Here is an 18,524-nt window from a genome sequence, read left to right on the forward strand (position 1 = left end):
AGAACAGTTTAATCAATTGTGAGTAAATTATTAACATAGGTACAAGTACACGTGATGTACCTAATGTAGTGTACCGCTTAACGTGCCACTGTGCGTTTCCGTCCTCAACGGGCGACACACTTGAAGGGGGGAAAAAAAAAAACAAAAAAACAACCCGCACCATTATGAGTGGAAGAACAAAAAGGGAAAAGAATTACACCCGGATAAAGGAACAAAAAATAGTGCAGTATGATTCGTAAAAGTGGAACCTTTTTTTTTTTTTATTTTTTTTTTTGCTACTGAGTAGTGATGCTACTTTATATGCTCCTCAACCCGCTCAGGAAAGAATGTGAAATAACGAGGAGTGACTGTGAGGAGTTTATTCGGGTCGTCAAAAGGTAAGGCGTACACAGAAGGTAAAAAAAAAAAAAAAAAAAAAAAAAAAATAGAATTGTCTTCCTAATTGGTACGGTGCATGCGATGTCGTCCGTAGTGGCAGTAGCGGGTCAGATGGGAATCATCAAGTGGGACAAAAAAAAGAAAAAAAAAAGAAAGAATACTTGATTGAAATCTACGAGACCACTCCTCACCCTTGTGCACCTTTTCTTGCCGCAAAAGGTTCGGACAATCCTTCGCAGAAAAGGACTTAGCCCAGTACTGCCGTTTAAATGACATTCCGATAAGCGAGTAAGCCCTGTAGAGGTCGCCTCAGCGTCGCATTACACTTCAACGTTCGTCCTCACCGGGTGCACGCTTGTTGGCTGGTACCTTTAAAGCGATCGCGGGCTTACTCTCCGATATGCTTACTCCCTGAGTTACTCTCCGGGATACCTTCCTAGCTACTTACTCCCCGAGCTTCTTCCTCCCCTCGCAGACACACCATAGAATGCATGTTCGAGGAGTTCTTTCTAAACAAAAAAAACGAGAGGGAGTAAGTTCACGCAAAAAAGGTCATCCGTGTGATCGATCCCGCTTTGTGAACCCGCTTTGTGAACCCGCTTTGTGAACCCACTTTGTGAACCCATTTTGTGAACCCGCTTTGTGAACCCATTTTGTGAACCCATTTTGTGATCGCATTCTGTGAACCCATTTTGTGATCGCATTCTGTGTACCCACCTTGTGAACCCCCCCCACTGCAGGAGCCACGAAATCACCGCCGACGATCTGATATCCTTGACGTCCAAAAAAACGAACAGATGCTTCTACGTCCCTGTCGTCGTTTACATAGGTGATGCCGAAGTGGGGAAAAAGCAAAACTAGGGATGCAGTGAACCAAAGGGAGTAACTCCCTATGTAGTATTTGTCTCCACTAGGGAAGCACCTTACCTAAAGAGCGTCCCTCCTACGTGTGACTTCCCCCCTGCGAAAGATCCACCTTCCAACTCTCCCCCTCACAGGAAAGAGTAACCACATAGGAAGCTACGAAGAAGGGCTCATAAACGCAAAGGAAAAAAAAAAAAAAAAGAACAAATAGAAAGGGAGAATATAAAAAGGCAGATCCAAAAAGACACGAAAAATAGACAGAAAAATGAGCGGTTGAATTACGTTTGGGAAGATCAACTTTGGGGCAGGACCAACTGTTGCAGTGAGGTCATCTCGATAGATCGTGAGGGGCAACTTGGGTTGGGGGGCACCGATGTGAAGACAAGAAATGGTGAGAGCGCGAAGGGATGCCAAGTTGGGGAGGCGAACGGGGGAGGGGTCCCAAATGGTGAAGCCCCCAACGGAGAGCCAAACCCCAGCCAAGTGAACTGTGATAACATCGAACAGCCGCATGCACAGGTGGACTCTCCCAAGCGAGTCGAAGCAGTTGAAACGAAAAAAGGCAGCCACAACGGCTACAACAGGCACGACAATCACAATACGAATAACGGTGGTAAAATGAAGAAGTCTGAGCCGAGCAGAAAAGGAAAAAGCACATCGGGAGGGAAGGGTGCCGCCGCGCACCAGGAGAAGAAAACAAGTGGGCGACCCCCCGCGGAGGAATCAAAGCAACCCTCCCCACAGGAGCGGAAGGCGCAGGGGCAGAAGCCACAGGAGCAGAAGCAACAGGAGCAGAAGCCACAGGGGCAGAAGACGGACAAGCAAATATACTACGACTCCCTAATGCAGAGGGTGATAAATAACATAGAAAAAAAAAAGGAGAAAAAAAAAAAAACCTCACAACCTTCAATTTTGTTACTTACTACAAACTGCATGAGCTGATATATATCTCCTTCCTGGTAGATAAGTACCAGGGCTACTACCAAGGTAGGGGAGGAGATGCACATTAGGAGGGGGGTGTCAACACGGATAAGGGGAAGGAGCAACCTATCCTTTTTTGCTCCCCTATATGTGTACGTGCGTGTCCCACTTTGTGGTAATGCCTTCCCTCCCGACAGGCAAAGAAGAAAGCGACTTGATCGACATTTACGATCAGGAGGGGAAAAAAATGGACCCCAGGGAAGACAGCGGAGGAGATGCCCCAAATGCGCCAAATATCTCAAATATCCCAAATGCCGCCAATGCCGCCAGCACCCCAGGAGAGACAACCACGAACGGTGGAGAAGCAAAAGTGGCAACAAAAATTCAAGCAAGTGTAGAAGACACGAAAAGGATCACCCTCGAGGAAGTTGTACACAAATACAAAGGTGACAGGGAGAAAGAAAAAAAAAAAAAAAAAATTTAAAAAAAAAACACATAAGTACATACATAGCAAGCATCTAGGCAATTATCAATTTATCGGGAAAAATCTAAAAGAAATAATGAACTGCGTTTTGCATAATTTAAACATATTTTTCAATGACCATATTTTAGACGTGGAGCAGGTGATGGAGGAGTACGGCACTGTGGTACGCAACGTTTGTGAGGTGGCGGAAAGCACCCAAGGGAATATCTGCACACATGCTGTTATGCCAATTGATGCGGATAAAGCGCAGGAAGGAGTGTTCAATGGGGACAACACCCTTTCTGGTGAGTTAATCGAAGGGAATGAGAAGGCGTCGCTGCCCGGTGAGTTAATCGAAGGGAATGAAAAGGCGTCGCTGCCTGGTGAGTCTCTCCCGTTAAACGAAGGGAAAGCGGAAGCAGTTATAAGTGAGCCTACATGTACTAGCCTTCCTCGCTTGAAGAGCAAAAAAAAATGCGTCCCAAATGGAGAAGTCGTCACTTCTGGTCAGCCAAGCGAAACAATGGGGAAGGTGAAAAAAGAGGCCACCAAAGGGGATGTTAACCCCAAGTGCGCAAAGGGAGAAGGGGAAGCAGCGGGAGATGGGGGTGCAGAAGGAGAGGAAGATCTAGGAGAAAACGGCAAAGAAGGCGAAGCGGAGGGGGGAAACACGAACATAAAAAGAGGCCGTATGGGAGGGCGTGTGGAAAGGCGCGCCAAACGAATGCACCCTTTTAAGAGGAGGCCCCCTGGTACACACCACTCCGAAATTGACGAAGCCGTCGATGCGCCGTCCCACGTCCAACTTGACAAGCAAGAAACTGCATCCGACCATTCCATAAGTTACGCAAATTTAAAATACACCAAGGAAGAAATAAAGCAAAAAAATTTCATCTACTATTTAACGCATGATATAAACAAAATTGAAACATTCAAAAGGAAATACTTTTACGACTTTTTTTTTATGTACATGGTGAGGAAGCTCTTCTGGAATGTGCTTTCTTTGTATTACTTGAAATGGAAGGAGCGGCTCGCGGAGGATACACCAATGCAGAGTGGGTCACCCGGTGACGCCTCCCTGCACCAATCACTGAGCAGCCACTTAATCAGCCCGCTAAACAGCCAAGGCCTGGATGATGCCAACCTAATCCTGTACGAAAGCGACGTCAGCGTGAACAACGCCAAGAAGGACAAGGCCATGCTGTACAACACTAACCAGAAGCTGTGCCACAACCTGGATCCCCTATTTAAATTAATTCGCAGCGAAAAATTGGTCATTTACCTTCGATATGACCAAAATAAAAGGGTCAAATGTAAAAACAAAACGGAGTACCTTTACAGAGAAATATGGCAGTACCTTGTTTTAACGAACTTAAGGCAGAAGGCGCAAGCTGGGACATATAGCCCTTTCAGCGAGTTCGTCCTCTTTCGCCAGGACTGAAAAAAAAAAAAAAAAAAAAAAACGCGAGAATTTGCCTGAACGGTTCATATTTTTTTTATATTTTTTACTTTATTTTTTTTCTTTTTTTTTTCTTTTCTCCAAATGGCTAGTCGAAATGTTTTTTTCCCCCAAGATGGGGATTTTTTTTTCTCACTCGTATTTACATAGCAGCGTGCGAAAATGTATTCGCCGCTTACGGGGGGTGGGGTCAGGGATGTATATCCCCCCTTAGAAAATGAGCAGAGCGTCCTTAGCACATGCAACGTCGTACATATGTCTCGCCTATTCATGGTGGACCATTCCGCCGTACATTTCGCTGCTCAGCCTTGATGGGACGTGGGCGCCGCTTTTTGTCATTTGATCTGGGGTAGAGTATTTTTTGGGGTCCCAAGCTACGGCCGTAATAGCACGCATATAGAGAGCATATAGGCATACATTTTATGCATACCACAACGCATTGCAATATACCATCACGCGTTTTTATTTTTATTTTTTTGGTACTACCTGGTTGGACTTTCTCTCTCGGTCGGGGCAACATTTCATAGGGATAATGTCATCGACAACTGCTGGGCAGTGCACGCCTCTACCGCGATGCCGACCACGCTTATTATTCCGTCACATCATTGCGGCCTCTTCACCGCATCAGGGTTGACCAATTGGGGCACCCCGACCCCTGTCGTCGATCGCTTTGCAGCACGCGTTCCCTCCCAAAAAATGACGCCCCACGGGGAAAAGTCATTCCTCGGGGAGCGAAAAAAACCACTTACATCGCTTAGCAAAAAAAAGGGAGGGCTTTGCTTTCTTCCATTTGAAGAAGGTCAAGTGCATTATTAGTATTATCGCTGCGCCAAGCGGAAGAGGCCAAAAGAATGTGCCCCACCGCACTGCGCGATTGATTGAGCGAAAGAGAAAAAAAAAAAAAAAAAGAAAAAGGTACAAAAGGTACAAAAGGAAAAAAAGGAAAAAACATTTTAACGATTAACAACAAAAATAAAAAACACCAACTTGGCAACCATTTAGAGGAAACCTCATTTTCACGAGTGACTTTTTTTGACCTACCCGAAAAAAAGTACTTCTTCATCTTCTTAATCCTCCTCCCGCAAAAGTAAGCATTTGCTCACCTCCTCGAAGAATGAGATGAGATATACCATAAAATGCGTGTCATCCGATGAGATGAAGGGATACCTGCTGGGCGAGAGACTCCGTTTAATGGCCGAGGCTTCAACTCGCCTGTTACTCCGCGCTTCATTCCATTGTATGCTTGCTTGTGCGCTCACACGCAGCTTGAATACCTTCACCCAACCTACGTATCGCTTTCCCCTCTTCCTTTTGCAGTGCCCCCTAAGGAGAGAAAAACAAAGGAGCAAATCGCGGCTGCCGCAGCAGCATCGGGAAGAAGCAAGAAAAAGGTAACGCCCTCCCCCATGCATAGTGGCCCATGCGTGGGCACTCGACGTGAAGTGTGACTACTTGCGCATCATACCACATTTGTGGAAAATCACGGGGGATAACCACAGTCCATGTGCTCATAGAGCTAAGTGTTTCTCACCCCTGCTTACTTTATCCCACCCACTTATTACCTCCTCTGCAGAAATGGGGAAAGGGAAAGAACAAGGAAAAATTGAACCACGCCGTGTTCATCGATAAAGCCCTGCAGTCCAAAATCCTGGAGAGTAAAAACATGAAGGTCATTACCCCCTCCACCATCTCAGAAAAATACAAAGTCAACTTAAGTGTGGCAAGGTCGGTTATAAAATATTTAGCAGAGCAGAATTTAATTAAGGAGGTTTGTATTCAGAGTCATAGTCAGAAGTTGTACACAAAGGTTGCCTAGGAGGGGGCTGCTCAATTGGGTAGTCGCCTAACCTGCTGGCTGCCCGCTAGGTGCGTGTGCATGTAGGTGCGTCCATAGGTGCGCCCATAGTCACGCCTGCAGTCACGCCTGAAGTTACGCTTATACTTACGCAGAGTGAACAGGTGCCCTTCACAACAGTACAGCTTTTTTTTTCTTTTTTTTCCCCCTCTCCCCCGTGTAACTTACTTCCCATGATGCCATTTATCCTGTTGCACTCGTGACTCTTACCAAAGGGAAGGAACAACCCCTAAAAGGGAAAACACCCTACATGATAAGACGTTGTTAAAAGCCTTTGGGAGGTTATTATGACAAGCGCCCTCGCCCTCAAGGAATCGAAGTGGGGCATCCTACACGCTGCGCAGATAAGACGATTGGCAAAACCGATGCTGACTTTCCCCCCCCTTGCTGAGTTCCCACATGAATGAAACAACATGATGAAACAGAAAAACTAAAAAAAAAAGGTGACGCAACTTTGAAAAAATGATCAAAAGATTTCTTCTTTTTAATCATTTTATTTAATTTTGCGAACGCACATGATCCACGCAACTTAGTCATAGTTACTCTGATTGTTTCGTCTGTGGAGGACAGCGAGGAGGAGCGGAAATGGAGGGGATATAAAAAATTTGGCTAGCTCCACGTTGTCAATGTGGTATGACCAATACCGCATGGCCAATGCCGCGCCCCCCCCGTTGGAGGATTCAACAAAGGGGGCATCATCACAGTGTTGCAAAAGTGTCTCGAGTGCGTGGCCTTCGGCCGACGTGACATGTACAAATGGGGGGCTAGCTAATTCGGGTAATGCTATTTAAGATGGAGAAAGCCCTGCTAGGCTGCCCCTGTGTTAGGTGGGAGGCCGCTACAGGACGGGCTCCTCATAGGCGTACAGCTGCGTCGAGTTTAAAAAAAAAAGGCAAGCACGTAGGAAAGCACGTAGGAAAGCACGTAGGAAAGCACGTAGGAAAGCACGTAGGAAAACACGTAGGAAAGCACGTAGGCAAGCGGACGGACGGCAAGCGGACGGGCGGCAAACAGACGAACCGTCGCACGCACTGCCCCCTTTTGGACGCGGCGAGCTAGAGGTCGCCGAAGAAGAAGATGCCAATTTCTAGCCAGCTCTCCGTGGAGTAAATCACTTTTTCCTTCTCATCGTACAGGTCGTTTAGCTCCTCCTCGCGCTGGTCGGTGGGGGGGGCCACTTCGGCTGTGCCGTCATTCCTGCTGCTAGTCGGGCCATTGCTGCTGCCAGTTGCGCCACTGCTACTGCTAGTCAGCCCTCCCCTCCTGCGAGCCAGCAACTCAATCTTGGCCGCAGCACACACGAGAGGCTTAATGACGATGTTATGCTTCTCGCAAAAACTGATTAGCAGCTCGTTGTGCCCAACCAGGATGGCGATGTCCGAGTGCAGCATGGCGTCAAGGTCTATGAGGCTGTCCCCAATGAAGGCAGATAGCTTGTGGTTAATGTCGCTAAGCAGAGAACACACCCTCGTTTTGATTAACGTTTTGTCGTAAAAGGAGCAGAGTGAGACGTTTTCGATCACCCCCTGGGACGTTTCCCTTCCACCGTTAGTACTACCATCCCTCCTGAGCTGGTAATCATCATGCTTGATTTTCAATCGGCTGTATTCGAACGCCCCCGTGTATTTGCGCTGGTTCTTGTCGTACGTGTGTGTCTTGGAGTAGTAGACATGGAAATAGTTTTTAAACGTCCGGTAGTAGTCCTCCTGAGAGCGCGTCCCCACTTCGTTATGAGGGGGCATTCCCACCTCCTTCTGTGATGGCATTCCCTCCTCCTCCTGCGAGCGCGTCCCCTGTTTGCTCCGCGGTGGTGGCGGCGGCAGAGGCAACGTGGTTCCCTCCCCATCCCTGACCTTCAATAGGTTATTCCTTATGGTGTAGAGGCAAATCTGCTTCTTCAAGTTCAGTGTGATAATGTCGAAGTAGAAGGAGTCCCTATTCTCCATTTTATGATTCAGCAGATGCAGAAACACTTCCAAAAAATAGTCATTTAATTCGAACCGTTCGTAGTGTTCACTAATAAGCTTGTTCAGCACATCCACATCTACATCCTTGAACACATCGTAGTAGGAGAGTAACATAGAATAAGTTACATGTACTTTATCCACTTGGTTCAAATAATAATAGTACGATTTGGAATATACTTCTGCTTTGTTTGCTTGATCCTTTTTTAACATCTCCAATATCTCCATCTCCTTGAGTACAAACCAATGACCCATTTTGTGTATGTACTCAACCTTCTCCTGTGTTGTAGGTTCAGGTTTATTTTTCATTTTTTCAAACGAAAAATTGTCGAAAAATGATACGTCTTCTTTTGTTAGATTATCTTTACCTTTTCTGACACTCTGCTTAAAATAATGCTTCTCTAAAATTTTAAAAAAAGCTGAATAGGAGTCCTTTTTTATTATCGTTTTGTCGAAATCGATGCCGATGTAGAAGAACTGGTGGATGCAGGGACGCAGGGGGGGGTTGTCCCTTGTTACATGGTTAACGTTGGGGTTAACTTGGGAGTGGCCGCCAATTTGCTTCACAGCGCTAGCAGCGAAGAACTCGCTCTGCAGCGCGGTCGCGTTCTTCAGTGTGTTCAGATCCTGGAGAATGTCGCTCCACATGTGGTTGCTGCCCCCCTTCTGTGCCATCCTCTCCCTCGATAGGAAGTATAACATAGTTTCGTTCAACTCCATGAAGTCTGCCTTGGCATACTGCTCGATGAACATTCGGTACATGGAGAAGCGGTGCAGGTCGTCGCTCAACTGGCTGTGCGTGCCTCTCTCCACATTGCCGCTCAACTGGCTGTGCGTGCCTCTCTCCACATTGCCGCTCAACTGGCTGTGCGTGCCTCCCTCCACATTGCCGCTCAACTGGCTGTCCCTCTCCGCACAGTGGTTTGGCATCCCTCTGCGGGGAAGGTATCGCCCCACCTTGGCCCTACTAACCGCCAGCGAGCTGACGTAGAAGACATTCGAAAAGACATAAATAAAAGCATATACCCCGTATAGCTCCTTCATGTGGATGTCGTGTCTACTTCCCCCCTCGCTGCTCTTCCCAAAGCGGTTATCCAAAAAGGGGAAGTACTTCACTAAGCTGCTACGCACATCGTGAGTTTCTTTATCATCTACCACCATCTGCACCTCCGTAATTTGTTTCTCCATCCCATGCAAAGTGGCTAACTCTTTGTACACACCTAAAATGACATCTCTGCATCGATTCAGCAAATGGGCTAGATTCTCATTTTCAGTCTCTACCGAGAGGACCTCCACTTGCTTTATGCATCTATCTAGTACACACAAATTGGCAGATAAAAAATTAAAAAAAAAATTTTTCTCCAAAAAAGAGTAAGTCAGAGATCGGATAAAATAGTTGTGAACACAATTAAGAAAATTACGTTCGCAGTATTTCCTAACCAAGTAGGAGTAGTAAAAGGTCTGGTGGTTATCTTCCCTGTGTATGATTGCTTTCTTCATGTCAGATTTGTGTGTCTCTTGGATGTCACTTGGAGTGTACTTTATCACCTCCTTGTAATGCTCACTGTGGTCATAGCAATTGAGAGCGTTTCTGTAGTAGCTGTGTTCAAACACGGTCTTCCTTCTTACGCTGTTAATCTTTTTCCTCACGTAGTTGATGTAGCTGTCCGGGCTGTTCGCGTCACTTGCCATGCTCACCCCGTTTGCGCCCTTTTCAGTCGCCACTGCGTTCTGTTCATCCCCCTTGGGGGTGCCATCGCTCAGCTTCTTCAACTCAAGAAAAATCTTCACCTCCCTCTCTAACTCCCTTTCTCGGCTTATTCGCAGCTTCTCCAGCAGCAACTTGACGTCCTTCATTTTGGCTTCTTTTCTTATGGGGCACGGGGAAGGCGGTTCAGAGGGGACGGGCCGCAGTTATTCTTTTCGCGCACTGCGGCTACGGGTGGGTCTGCCACTTCTCTGCCGCTTCTCCGCCGCTTCTCTCCATCACTTCGCGCACTCTCCGCACCGCTAACAACTCACAGGGATTTTATTCGCTGCTCTCCCTGCGCGTGGAACTACAGACGAGCGATCATTCCTTCATTCGCAAATGGGAAGAAGCACAACGGGAGAAGGACTCTCTCCCTCCTTCTAGGTTATAATTTCAAAGATGACCGTTACCAGAGGGGTGAAAAAAAACCCGTCTGATCCAATCACATATATTGTAAATCCCTTCTGATGTCGCTACGCAGCTGAGTCACTGCATCGCTCCTCGCTGCTTCCACCAGGCGCAGGATACACAATCGACTACTCACGGTCTTCACATGCAAAAATCTGCTTGGTACATTGCACGTGGTTATTTCTTCTCCTCCGAAGATGTACGAGTGTGTTGGTATGCCTACACGTGCGGTGACAGGTGTGCTATTTTACTTTTCCTGGACGAAACAAACGGCCATAAAAAGGGGCGACGCGGTTGTGCAGTTACGCCGCTATGCAGTTGTGCAGTTACGCCGTTATGCAGTTGTGCAGTCACGCCGCTATGCAGTTGTGCAGTCACGCCGCTATGCAGTTATGCTCTGCTGCGCGCCGCCGCCTCCTCCATTGGTGTCGATGGTGAACAAGTGCGCGGTGCAGGCGGGGGTTGGAAGTGAGGCACGGATGAGGAGGTGCACGTAATTGTGCCCTCAGTCAAATCACGCATGTGCCAGTGGCCAGCCCCCCACACTCATGACTCGCCTTCCTCATACATAACTGTACATATATGCAGTTACGTAATTTTATATGTGTTCATATCCGCGCGAGAGAGTTAGCTACTTACACGAAGTTGTTTTTCCTTTTTTCTTTTTTTTTCCTTTCTTTTTTTTTTTTTTTTTATCTTCTCTTTTTTTTTTTTTTTTTTTTTCCCCTTAGAGATGCAAACACACGCGCTGGTGTCACTTATCTGCATTCACTTGTTCACTGCGCACGGCAAAAAAAAAAAAAAAAAAATAGTCAAATTTTTAAGTGTCCTCTTTTTTTTTTTTTTTCTTTTATTTTCATACAGGGTGATCAGACAGGCGTCGTTAGGGGGAAAGGGGCTCACACAGCGAAGCGGCGACGTTCTTGTTGATGAACGTCCCCGGGGGTGTCATTATCAGTGGTGTGAAATCGCCTACGCTAAAACACCAATATTACTGCAGCGACGCCTCGGGGAACCACGAATGGAGCTCAACGGCACTCAAATTTGACATGGTCGCCGAGTGGAAGGGCCGTCCCAAGCAACCCCCACGCGCAGTCACGCCTCCTGGTGTGACCTTACCCAGGAAAAATAAAATAAACATACGATCGTGTGAGCGAATGAGCTAACTGACAAATGGCGAGTAACAAATGACGAGTGGCAAATAGCGAGTGACAAATAGCGAGTGACAAATGGCGAGTGACAAATGAGCGAAGCCCTCCCCTCTCGGAACGCATGCCCCCCCAATCCGCATGTGCTTATCTACCTATGCGCGCATACGCGTGTAGCACCACCCCAGCTTTCGCAGTTACAGCAAATTATTATTTTTTTCGTAACTCGCCAGCCACCCCATTTTCACCTCTTTGTACTTCCGTTGGGGACATAAACACATACACGTAAATACAGTTGGCAGTTCGTTTCGCTTTTTTGCAAACAGGTGGACGTGGACGTGCACGGCATACCTTTTTACCACCCCCGCTGCGTTTCACACTTCGTAGACATGGGTTGACAGGGAAAAAAAAAAAAAAAAAGCAGCAAAGTGGCAAAGCGGCAAATCAGCAAAGTGACGACGTAAAACGCCCGGCGAGCTGGCTGCATAAAATGCACAAGGCAATTGCGTGCGCGCATTGTAGCGGCCACGCGAATTCCCACAAAAGGGGAGAACTGCCAAACTGACCAACTTACGCGCCGCCACTAAAGAGGCTGCACAAAACGGAAAGAAGGAGCGAAACGCATTCGGCCAACCATGGCTCAACTGCATGGCTAGCTGTGCCCCCCCAATTCGAATAACAGCTTGGTCTAGCCACCCAGCACGCCGACCGCGTCTGTAACGACCTGCGCAACGAACTGTGAAACCACGTGTGAAATCACCAACGCGAAGCCCAAGTGAAAGAAATCAAAATGTCGAAAACGACGGTTGTGTTTTACAACATAATTAATGACAAAGAGGAGAAAAACTCACAGAACGTTTTTTACATCCCCAAACCGATAAATTCGATAACGTTACATGACATACGAAATGGGTTTCCCTTAGTTGGCACCTACCACTTCAGGTTCATGCTCCCTCCACGGGTGTTTTTGCACACACCAGCGAGCGAGAAATGCATACGTATGTCTCTCTACCGTTCACGTGATTACGTCTCCTGCCCAACGTTCCTCCTTCACCAACTCCGTTTCAGATTCAAAATAATTCACAACAACACCCCTGCGTGGGTTGATATCAGCGAAGAGTCCTCGCCAATCCCCAGCTTGAATTCGTGTATCTACGCGAAGGTTAATTTTCTCTCCCCACTCCGCAACAATTGTTGAGGAAAATGGAATGACCTACGCGTACTAACTGGAACGGCTGGTCCACGGTCTCGCAAAACTGTGAATATAGCGTGGTCATCCCCACGGATGGGAAAAATACGATTGAGGAAGTGATTTTTTTTTTTTTTTTTCCCTCAAGTGTAACTACGCTTCTCAACGTTGCACACCTTTTCCACGCTTCACTCCATTCCCTCCCTTCACACAACTGCCTGACCCGCCGCACAGGTTTTGCGACTGAGTTGGATGGATCACAGGAGGGCAAAGGAAGCTCCTGGAGGAAAACTTCTCGAGGAAGGTGTGCCAAAATTGTATAAAAATGAGAAAACTATCTTTGACATAAAGGAAAATAAATCAGATGAGCCTGTCCATATGAGTAAGACCAAGGGGAACATCGACATGCTGTTATTTGAGAGCACTCCGAACAAGGCTATGCACGTGGACGGCGGCAAGCGGAAAGGTAAGGGCGGCGAGCACGCCACAACTGAGTTGTTGCGCCGCGTCACTCCTAGGAAGTGTGTGCAAGTGGGCACACAAATGTGTGTGCAAATGGGCGTACAAATGGGCACACAAATGGGCACACAAATGAACACACAAATGAACACACATATGCGCGTTCAAACGCAGGCACACGCGCAGTGGTTACGGTGGGCCTACAACGCACAAGCAGAATCACATAAGAGTTGTGTGCCCACCTCCTTTTTTCCTCATTCCCGCAGATGACGCCAAGGACCAAAATTACTTCGACTTGATGTTCAACTAGGCCATTTGCAGCGAGGCCTTTTCGTCCCGCCTGACTCGAATGTATTCCGTTCTGTAGCCGTCCAACAGCATGTTGATTTTTTTTTACCCCCCGCTGAAAGGGCTACTGACTGAGCTCCGAACTCTTTTTCATCCCCAAGGATGCACAACTAAGTATATAAACCAATGAACTCGCTCCGCTGTGCAATCACATACCAATTAATCACTTAACCTGAGAATTATTTTTTTTTTTTATTTTTTTTTTTTTTTGCGCAAATGTCCATGTGTACGTTCATACGAATGCGTACTCGCACGTTCGAGTTAAAACATCCTTCGTTGCTACATAGTAATTTGCGCGTGAGGGAAAATGCAAAGAAAGGATAAGTCAGCAAGCGAACAGTTGAGTGTGTAACTGTGGCTTGTAAGCTAAGCATGCAAGGGAGGCTAAACAAAACGGCAGTGATTAACAGTCGTATTTTCTACGAAAGCGGAGGCATGCACGTGCGCCGAACGAAACTGAGATAGTGGCGATCGTGGCGGTCGTAGTAGTCGCGGTAGTCGCAGCAGTCGCGGCAGTGTTCCAAGTCGGCAAAGGAAAGTTCCGTGCCGACGGAAGGTTGCCCGTTTGACAGTTGCCACTAAGCTTCCCATCGAAGTTCTCACTTTTACGCAGGAACAGTTTTTTTTGCATTTTAAGAGTGTAGTAGCTTTTTTTTTTTTTCTTCACGTTTTAATAGTGTAGCAACTTTTTTTTTTTTTTCGCGTTTTTCCTCATTTTCACACGTCCCCCTTCTTTTTCCTACCCCAGTCCGGACATACAGTCCGGTTCAGTGCTCAACGCAAAATGCCCCCATGCGTGCCTTAAATTAACCTGTTATAATTATATGTACCTTTCCGAGTGGGCATTTGCTTTCTTGCATTTGCTCATTGCTACCCCCTGTTCATGATGCCACCACCCTCTGCGCAGCGCCAGTTCGACCACGCGCGCATTTTGAAAAAACCCAATTTGCGCTTTCATTGTACGTTTTAATTCGCCTGATCAGTATATGTGCACCTCAAACACCTGTGGTTGTTCGTAGGTATGTTTTTTTTCCTTTTTTTTCACCGCGCAAATTAAGTGATCTCCTACTACGCCAGAGGGTCCATCCCCTCCCTTTCTTCCTCCCACCAACTGTCGTTTGTTGGGACATATCCTTTTATTTGTGTGTACCCTGTAACGCGGGTCACTTGGTGCGTATCGTGACATACATTCTCCTTTCTTTGCCACCGAGTGAACATGAATGCGCTCATACTAGTCGGGGGGTACGGCACGAGGTTAAGACCGCTCACCCTGACGACCCCCAAACCACTAATCAGCTTTTGCAACAGGCCAATACTAGAACACCAAATTTTTAATTTGGCACGATGTGGAATCAGAGAAATAATTTTGGCCATAGCTTATAAACCCACACACATAACGAGCTTTGTGGATGACCTGGAAAAAAAATACAACGTTAAAATTATTTACTCTATTGAGGAGGAGCCCTTGGGCACAGGAGGGCCAATAAAATTGGCAGAGAAGTATTTGAGCAAGTACGACGATTTTTTTGTCTTCAACTCGGACATTATTTGCTCCTTCCCCCTTCTGGAGATGATGAGCTTTCACAAGCAGAGCAGTGCGCCACTAACGATTTTGGTAAACCAAGAGGGGCGCAGTGCGTGTGTGTTCGCTGTATGTCAGCTGTACGTCAGTTGTATGTCAGCTGTACGTCAGTTGTATGTCAGCTGTACGTCAGTTGTATGTCAGCCGTCTGTCTGTCAGTTGTCTGTGTGTTCGTTGTCTGTGTGTTCGTTGTCTGTGTGTTCGTTGTCTGTGTGTTCGTTGTCTGTGTGTTCGTTGTCTGTGTGTTCGTTGTCTGTGTGTTCGTTGTCTGTGTGTTCGTTGTCTGTGTGTTCGTTGTCTGTGTGTTCGTTGTCTGTGTGTTCGTTGTCTGTGTGTTCGTTGTCTGTGTGTTCGTTGTCTGTGTGTGCCCTGCATGCCAATTGTCTGTGCATGGATTGGCTGCAAACTTGCGTGTCGATTTATGGACACACATGGAGTGTGCATCGCACATGTTTCCCATTTCGCCTGCACCGTTCAGGCAAAAACAGTTTTTTTTTCCTTTTTTTTTTTTTTTTTCCTTCCCTTTTGTGCAGGTGAAAGAAGTGGAAGATCCCAGAGCATTCGGAGTTGTCATAACGGAAGAAAATCGAATTACCAAGTTTGAGGAGAAACCGCAAGTCCCTAAGTCGAGCTTAATAAATGCAGGAATTTACATACTGAACAAAGAAATCTTAAATCGCATTCCCGCGAGGAACACGTCGCTCGAGAAGGAAATATTTCCCCAGCTAGCCAATGAGAACATGTTGTATTTCTACAGATTAAATAAATTTTGGGCTGACATTGGCAAGCCGCTGGACTTTTTAAAGGGACAGGCGTTGTACTTGGAGGACTTGGAGGAGAACAGGGAAAGAGGCGGCAGAGAAGGGAAAGGGGAAATAGCAAAGGAAACAAATACTGCAAAGGTAGCCGCGACAAAACCCATCACGGAGGAGTTCATCCTGCGCGACCACTTCCTCATATGCTACGGCATAAAGGACAAGGAAAATGGCGCAAAGAGTGGCAGCAAGAAAAATCTATTTATAACATTTGAAGATATGAACGAGTTGGATGAATTCGCGCATAGGAAGAACCACCTCTTCGATGAAATCCTTGTGTACACTAAAGTCGAGGGAAATGTGTTGATTTCATCCAAAACGATCATAGAAAAAAATTGCGTCTTGGGAGATAACGTCGTTTTGGGAGAAAACGTGACCATTGGAGAAGGATGTCGCATCAAAAATTCTTGCGTCATGAGCAACTCCACCGTCAGTTCGTATTCCTACATTGAGAATTCGATCATTGGCTCCAAGTCGAGGGTTGGAAGCTGGTCGCGCATCGAGGGGCTGTGCGTGCTGGGCGAAAACGTCATTTTGAAGCCCGAAATTTTTGTTAACAATGCCTTCATCCTGCCCTTCAAGGAGGTCAACAGCTCAATATATGAGAAGGGCGCGATTATTATGTGATGTGAAGGGCGGGAGCGGTAGGAGTCCCTTTGGGGGAGGAGAAAGAGGCAGAATCTACATGATGCTTGAGCTGAGGAGGACGACGCGGAAGGGCGAGCGAAACGACGCAGTCCCAGTGCGAAGGTGCGCCGTTTTGCAGGTCTACCAATTTTTTTACATGTGTAAAAATAATGTGATAAAATTTTTTGTTTAGTTTAGTTTAGTTTAGTTTAGTTTAGTTTTAGTTTTTTTTTTTTTTTTTTTGTCCTCCCCCTCGTGCGTGAGCGATTCAACATTCGTGTGCGCTGTTCACCACACCTGTGTGTGCACGTGTGTGTCTTTTTTTTTTTGCATCGCGGATATGGAGGGGCTTTATCCCCGCATAGCACGCGCGTGCCTGCGCAAAAGCGGGGCTCAAATTGCTCTCTTAACCCTCCCCAAAAGTGTAAAATATGTACAACATAGATTGCGCGGTGGAGCGGAGCGAACAACTCGAACGTCCCACTGAACTGCCCCAAACGGGCTTAACCGCGTAACGGCGTAACGGCGTAGCAGCGTAACGGCGTAGCAGCGTAACAGAGTAACCGATTAACAGCGTAACGGCGCAACAGAATAACCGCTTAACAGAGTAACCGCTTAACAGAGTAACCGCTTAACAGAGTAACCGCTGAACAGCGTAACCGCTTAACAGCGTAACGGCGAACCGATCGTTTTTCTTCCCTTCGCCCGTTGAACGTTCCCCCACAATGCGCCAAAAAAATGAAGGACTACCTAGCGGGGTACAACAAACACCTAAAGTACGACAACTGCATACTTGTCGAGCATGAAGAGGAAGAAAACAAAAATGCGAAAGGAGAAAACTGCATGAAAGATAAGAACATAGTCCGTGTCATACAAGAAATCCGAAAAAATTTACGATCAAATGTGCTGTACAAAAATGATGGAAAAAATACCCTTTTTAATGAGCCCCTATATAATATGTTTCCATTAAAATGTCTCAAGGACAAAAAAGTAGACAGAATTTCCTACGTGTGTAGAGTGACAAGCGAGGAGGACGCAACTGTTTGTCTTAAAAAAATACAAGACATTGTTTCCAGGATGTATGTGCATAATATGCTCATCGAGAAGGACTTTCTGGAGGACCTATTGTCCGTTTTTATGGAGCTGTGCAGGCAGGTAGGTCTATCTCTCTGCCTCCCTCCCCCCCAATGGATCGAATTGGGAACACAGCTGTGGGGTGAATGGGACAGCCGCGCTCGCTCCTTCCCTGAAGCGCACCTTCCCTTTAGTGCACCTTCACCGCCAGGCCCCTTCACCAGCACGCTCCTTCCCTGAAGCGCATCTTCACCGCCAGGCTCCTTCCCCACCGCGCGCAGGTCTCCGTCACGTGCTTCCAGCGAGGATACCTCCTCAGGCAGCTGTTCAACTACAACAGCATGCTCCTCTTCCACTATCACAAATTGGTTAAGTTAGTTCGCTTGTTTGTTTGCGCGCAGTTGTGTGCATGCGGCAGGCCTCCTTGCGGCGTTCTCCAAAAACTCCAATTTGTTCTTCACATACTCCCCATTGCCGTTTTTTCCTGCTTGGGCTTCCACTGCACGTGACCTCCTTCTCTCCCCTCCCAGGTCATCTCTGGCCTTCAACTTAAAGAAGGAAATAAAAAGGAACCACACGATGAGCGAGCTGCGCAAAGAAATAGAGCGTAAAAAGGAGGCCATCAATTCTTTGAAGAGCGAAATTTTGGAGACGGACCAGCTGATCGGGGAGGAGAGGAAAAACGCGGAGCGGGAGATTTCCGAGGTATCGCAGTTGAGAAGCAGTATAGCTGTGAAGCGCTCTCTCGTGTCTTCTACCCCCTCGTGACTTCTATCCCCTTGCGTCTTCTACCCCCTCGCGACTTCTATCCCCTCGCGTCTTCTACCCCCTCGCGACTTCTATCCCCTCGCGTCTTCTACCCCCTCGCGACTTCTGCCCCCTCGCAACTTCTACCCCCTTGCGCCTTCCCCCCCCCTCGCAGGTGAACATAATTTATCAGAACAAAATAGACAAGCTGAAGAAGAACAACCAGAGGAAGCGCAACGAGTTCACGCGACTTCTGCAACTCTGAGGGGAGAAAAAAACAAAAAAATAAAAAAAAGAAAGAAAAGAAGGAAAGAAAAGAAAAGCGGTTTCCCAGCGGGGAAGAGGCATATCCTTTGATCTTAAGTGTCTACCGATTTACGTTACATCTCTGTCTTCACTTCATTTCGTTTTTTTTTTTTGCCAAAAAGTCTAAGTATTAACAATTTAAAAATAAAAAAAATCCTAGAAAAAAA

General features: G+C 46.9%; 6 protein-coding genes across 6 annotated transcripts; 5 read left to right on the top strand and 1 right to left on the bottom strand.

Annotated features, from left to right (window-relative positions):
* Positions 1-300: 300 nt before the first annotated feature.
* PCYB_133590 (hypothetical protein) lies at positions 301-4,067 on the top strand (the record flags this gene model as incomplete). The annotated part of the gene is made up of 9 exons (XM_004224384.1): positions 301-377; positions 854-910; positions 1,119-1,207; positions 1,377-1,453; positions 1,861-2,094; positions 2,211-2,229; positions 2,361-2,647; positions 2,724-3,009; positions 3,034-4,067. Exons 8-9 carry the CDS (start codon positions 2,724-2,726, stop codon positions 4,065-4,067), a joined length of 1,320 nt encoding a protein of 439 aa, XP_004224432.1. The 5' UTR covers positions 301-377; positions 854-910; positions 1,119-1,207; positions 1,377-1,453; positions 1,861-2,094; positions 2,211-2,229; positions 2,361-2,647.
* Positions 4,068-5,324: 1,257 nt separating this feature from the next.
* PCYB_133600 (40S ribosomal protein S25) lies at positions 5,325-5,901 on the top strand (the record flags this gene model as incomplete). Its single annotated transcript, XM_004224385.1, has 3 exons — positions 5,325-5,334; positions 5,403-5,476; positions 5,659-5,901. 3 exons carry the CDS (start codon positions 5,325-5,327, stop codon positions 5,899-5,901), a joined length of 327 nt encoding a protein of 108 aa, XP_004224433.1.
* Positions 5,902-6,995: 1,094 nt separating this feature from the next.
* Positions 6,996-9,761, bottom strand: PCYB_133610 (hypothetical protein; the record flags this gene model as incomplete). Its single annotated transcript, XM_004224386.1, has 2 exons — positions 6,996-8,642; positions 8,877-9,761. 2 exons carry the CDS (start codon positions 9,759-9,761, stop codon positions 6,996-6,998), a joined length of 2,532 nt encoding a protein of 843 aa, XP_004224434.1.
* Positions 9,762-12,000: 2,239 nt separating this feature from the next.
* Positions 12,001-12,864, top strand: PCYB_133620 (hypothetical protein; the record flags this gene model as incomplete). The annotated part of the gene is made up of 3 exons (XM_004224387.1): positions 12,001-12,152; positions 12,279-12,408; positions 12,652-12,864. The coding sequence occupies 2 exons, from the start codon at positions 12,001-12,003 to the stop codon at positions 12,406-12,408; spliced, it is 282 nt and encodes a 93-aa protein (XP_004224435.1). The 3' UTR covers positions 12,652-12,864.
* Positions 12,865-14,422: 1,558 nt separating this feature from the next.
* Positions 14,423-16,230, top strand: PCYB_133630 (mannose-1-phosphate guanyltransferase; the record flags this gene model as incomplete). Its single annotated transcript, XM_004224388.1, has 2 exons — positions 14,423-14,821; positions 15,322-16,230. The coding sequence occupies 2 exons, from the start codon at positions 14,423-14,425 to the stop codon at positions 16,228-16,230; spliced, it is 1,308 nt and encodes a 435-aa protein (XP_004224436.1).
* Positions 16,231-16,968: 738 nt separating this feature from the next.
* Positions 16,969-18,316, top strand: PCYB_133640 (dynein-associated protein; the record flags this gene model as incomplete). Its single annotated transcript, XM_004224389.1, has 4 exons — positions 16,969-17,385; positions 17,586-17,677; positions 17,835-18,009; positions 18,227-18,316. 4 exons carry the CDS (start codon positions 16,969-16,971, stop codon positions 18,314-18,316), a joined length of 774 nt encoding a protein of 257 aa, XP_004224437.1.
* Between the last annotated feature and the right edge of the window lie 208 nt (positions 18,317-18,524).

The sequence above is a fragment of the Plasmodium cynomolgi genome, chromosome 13 (assembly GCF_000321355.1).
Source record: "Plasmodium cynomolgi strain B DNA, chromosome 13, whole genome shotgun sequence".
NCBI classification, from domain to species: Eukaryota; Apicomplexa; class Aconoidasida; order Haemosporida; family Plasmodiidae; genus Plasmodium; species Plasmodium cynomolgi.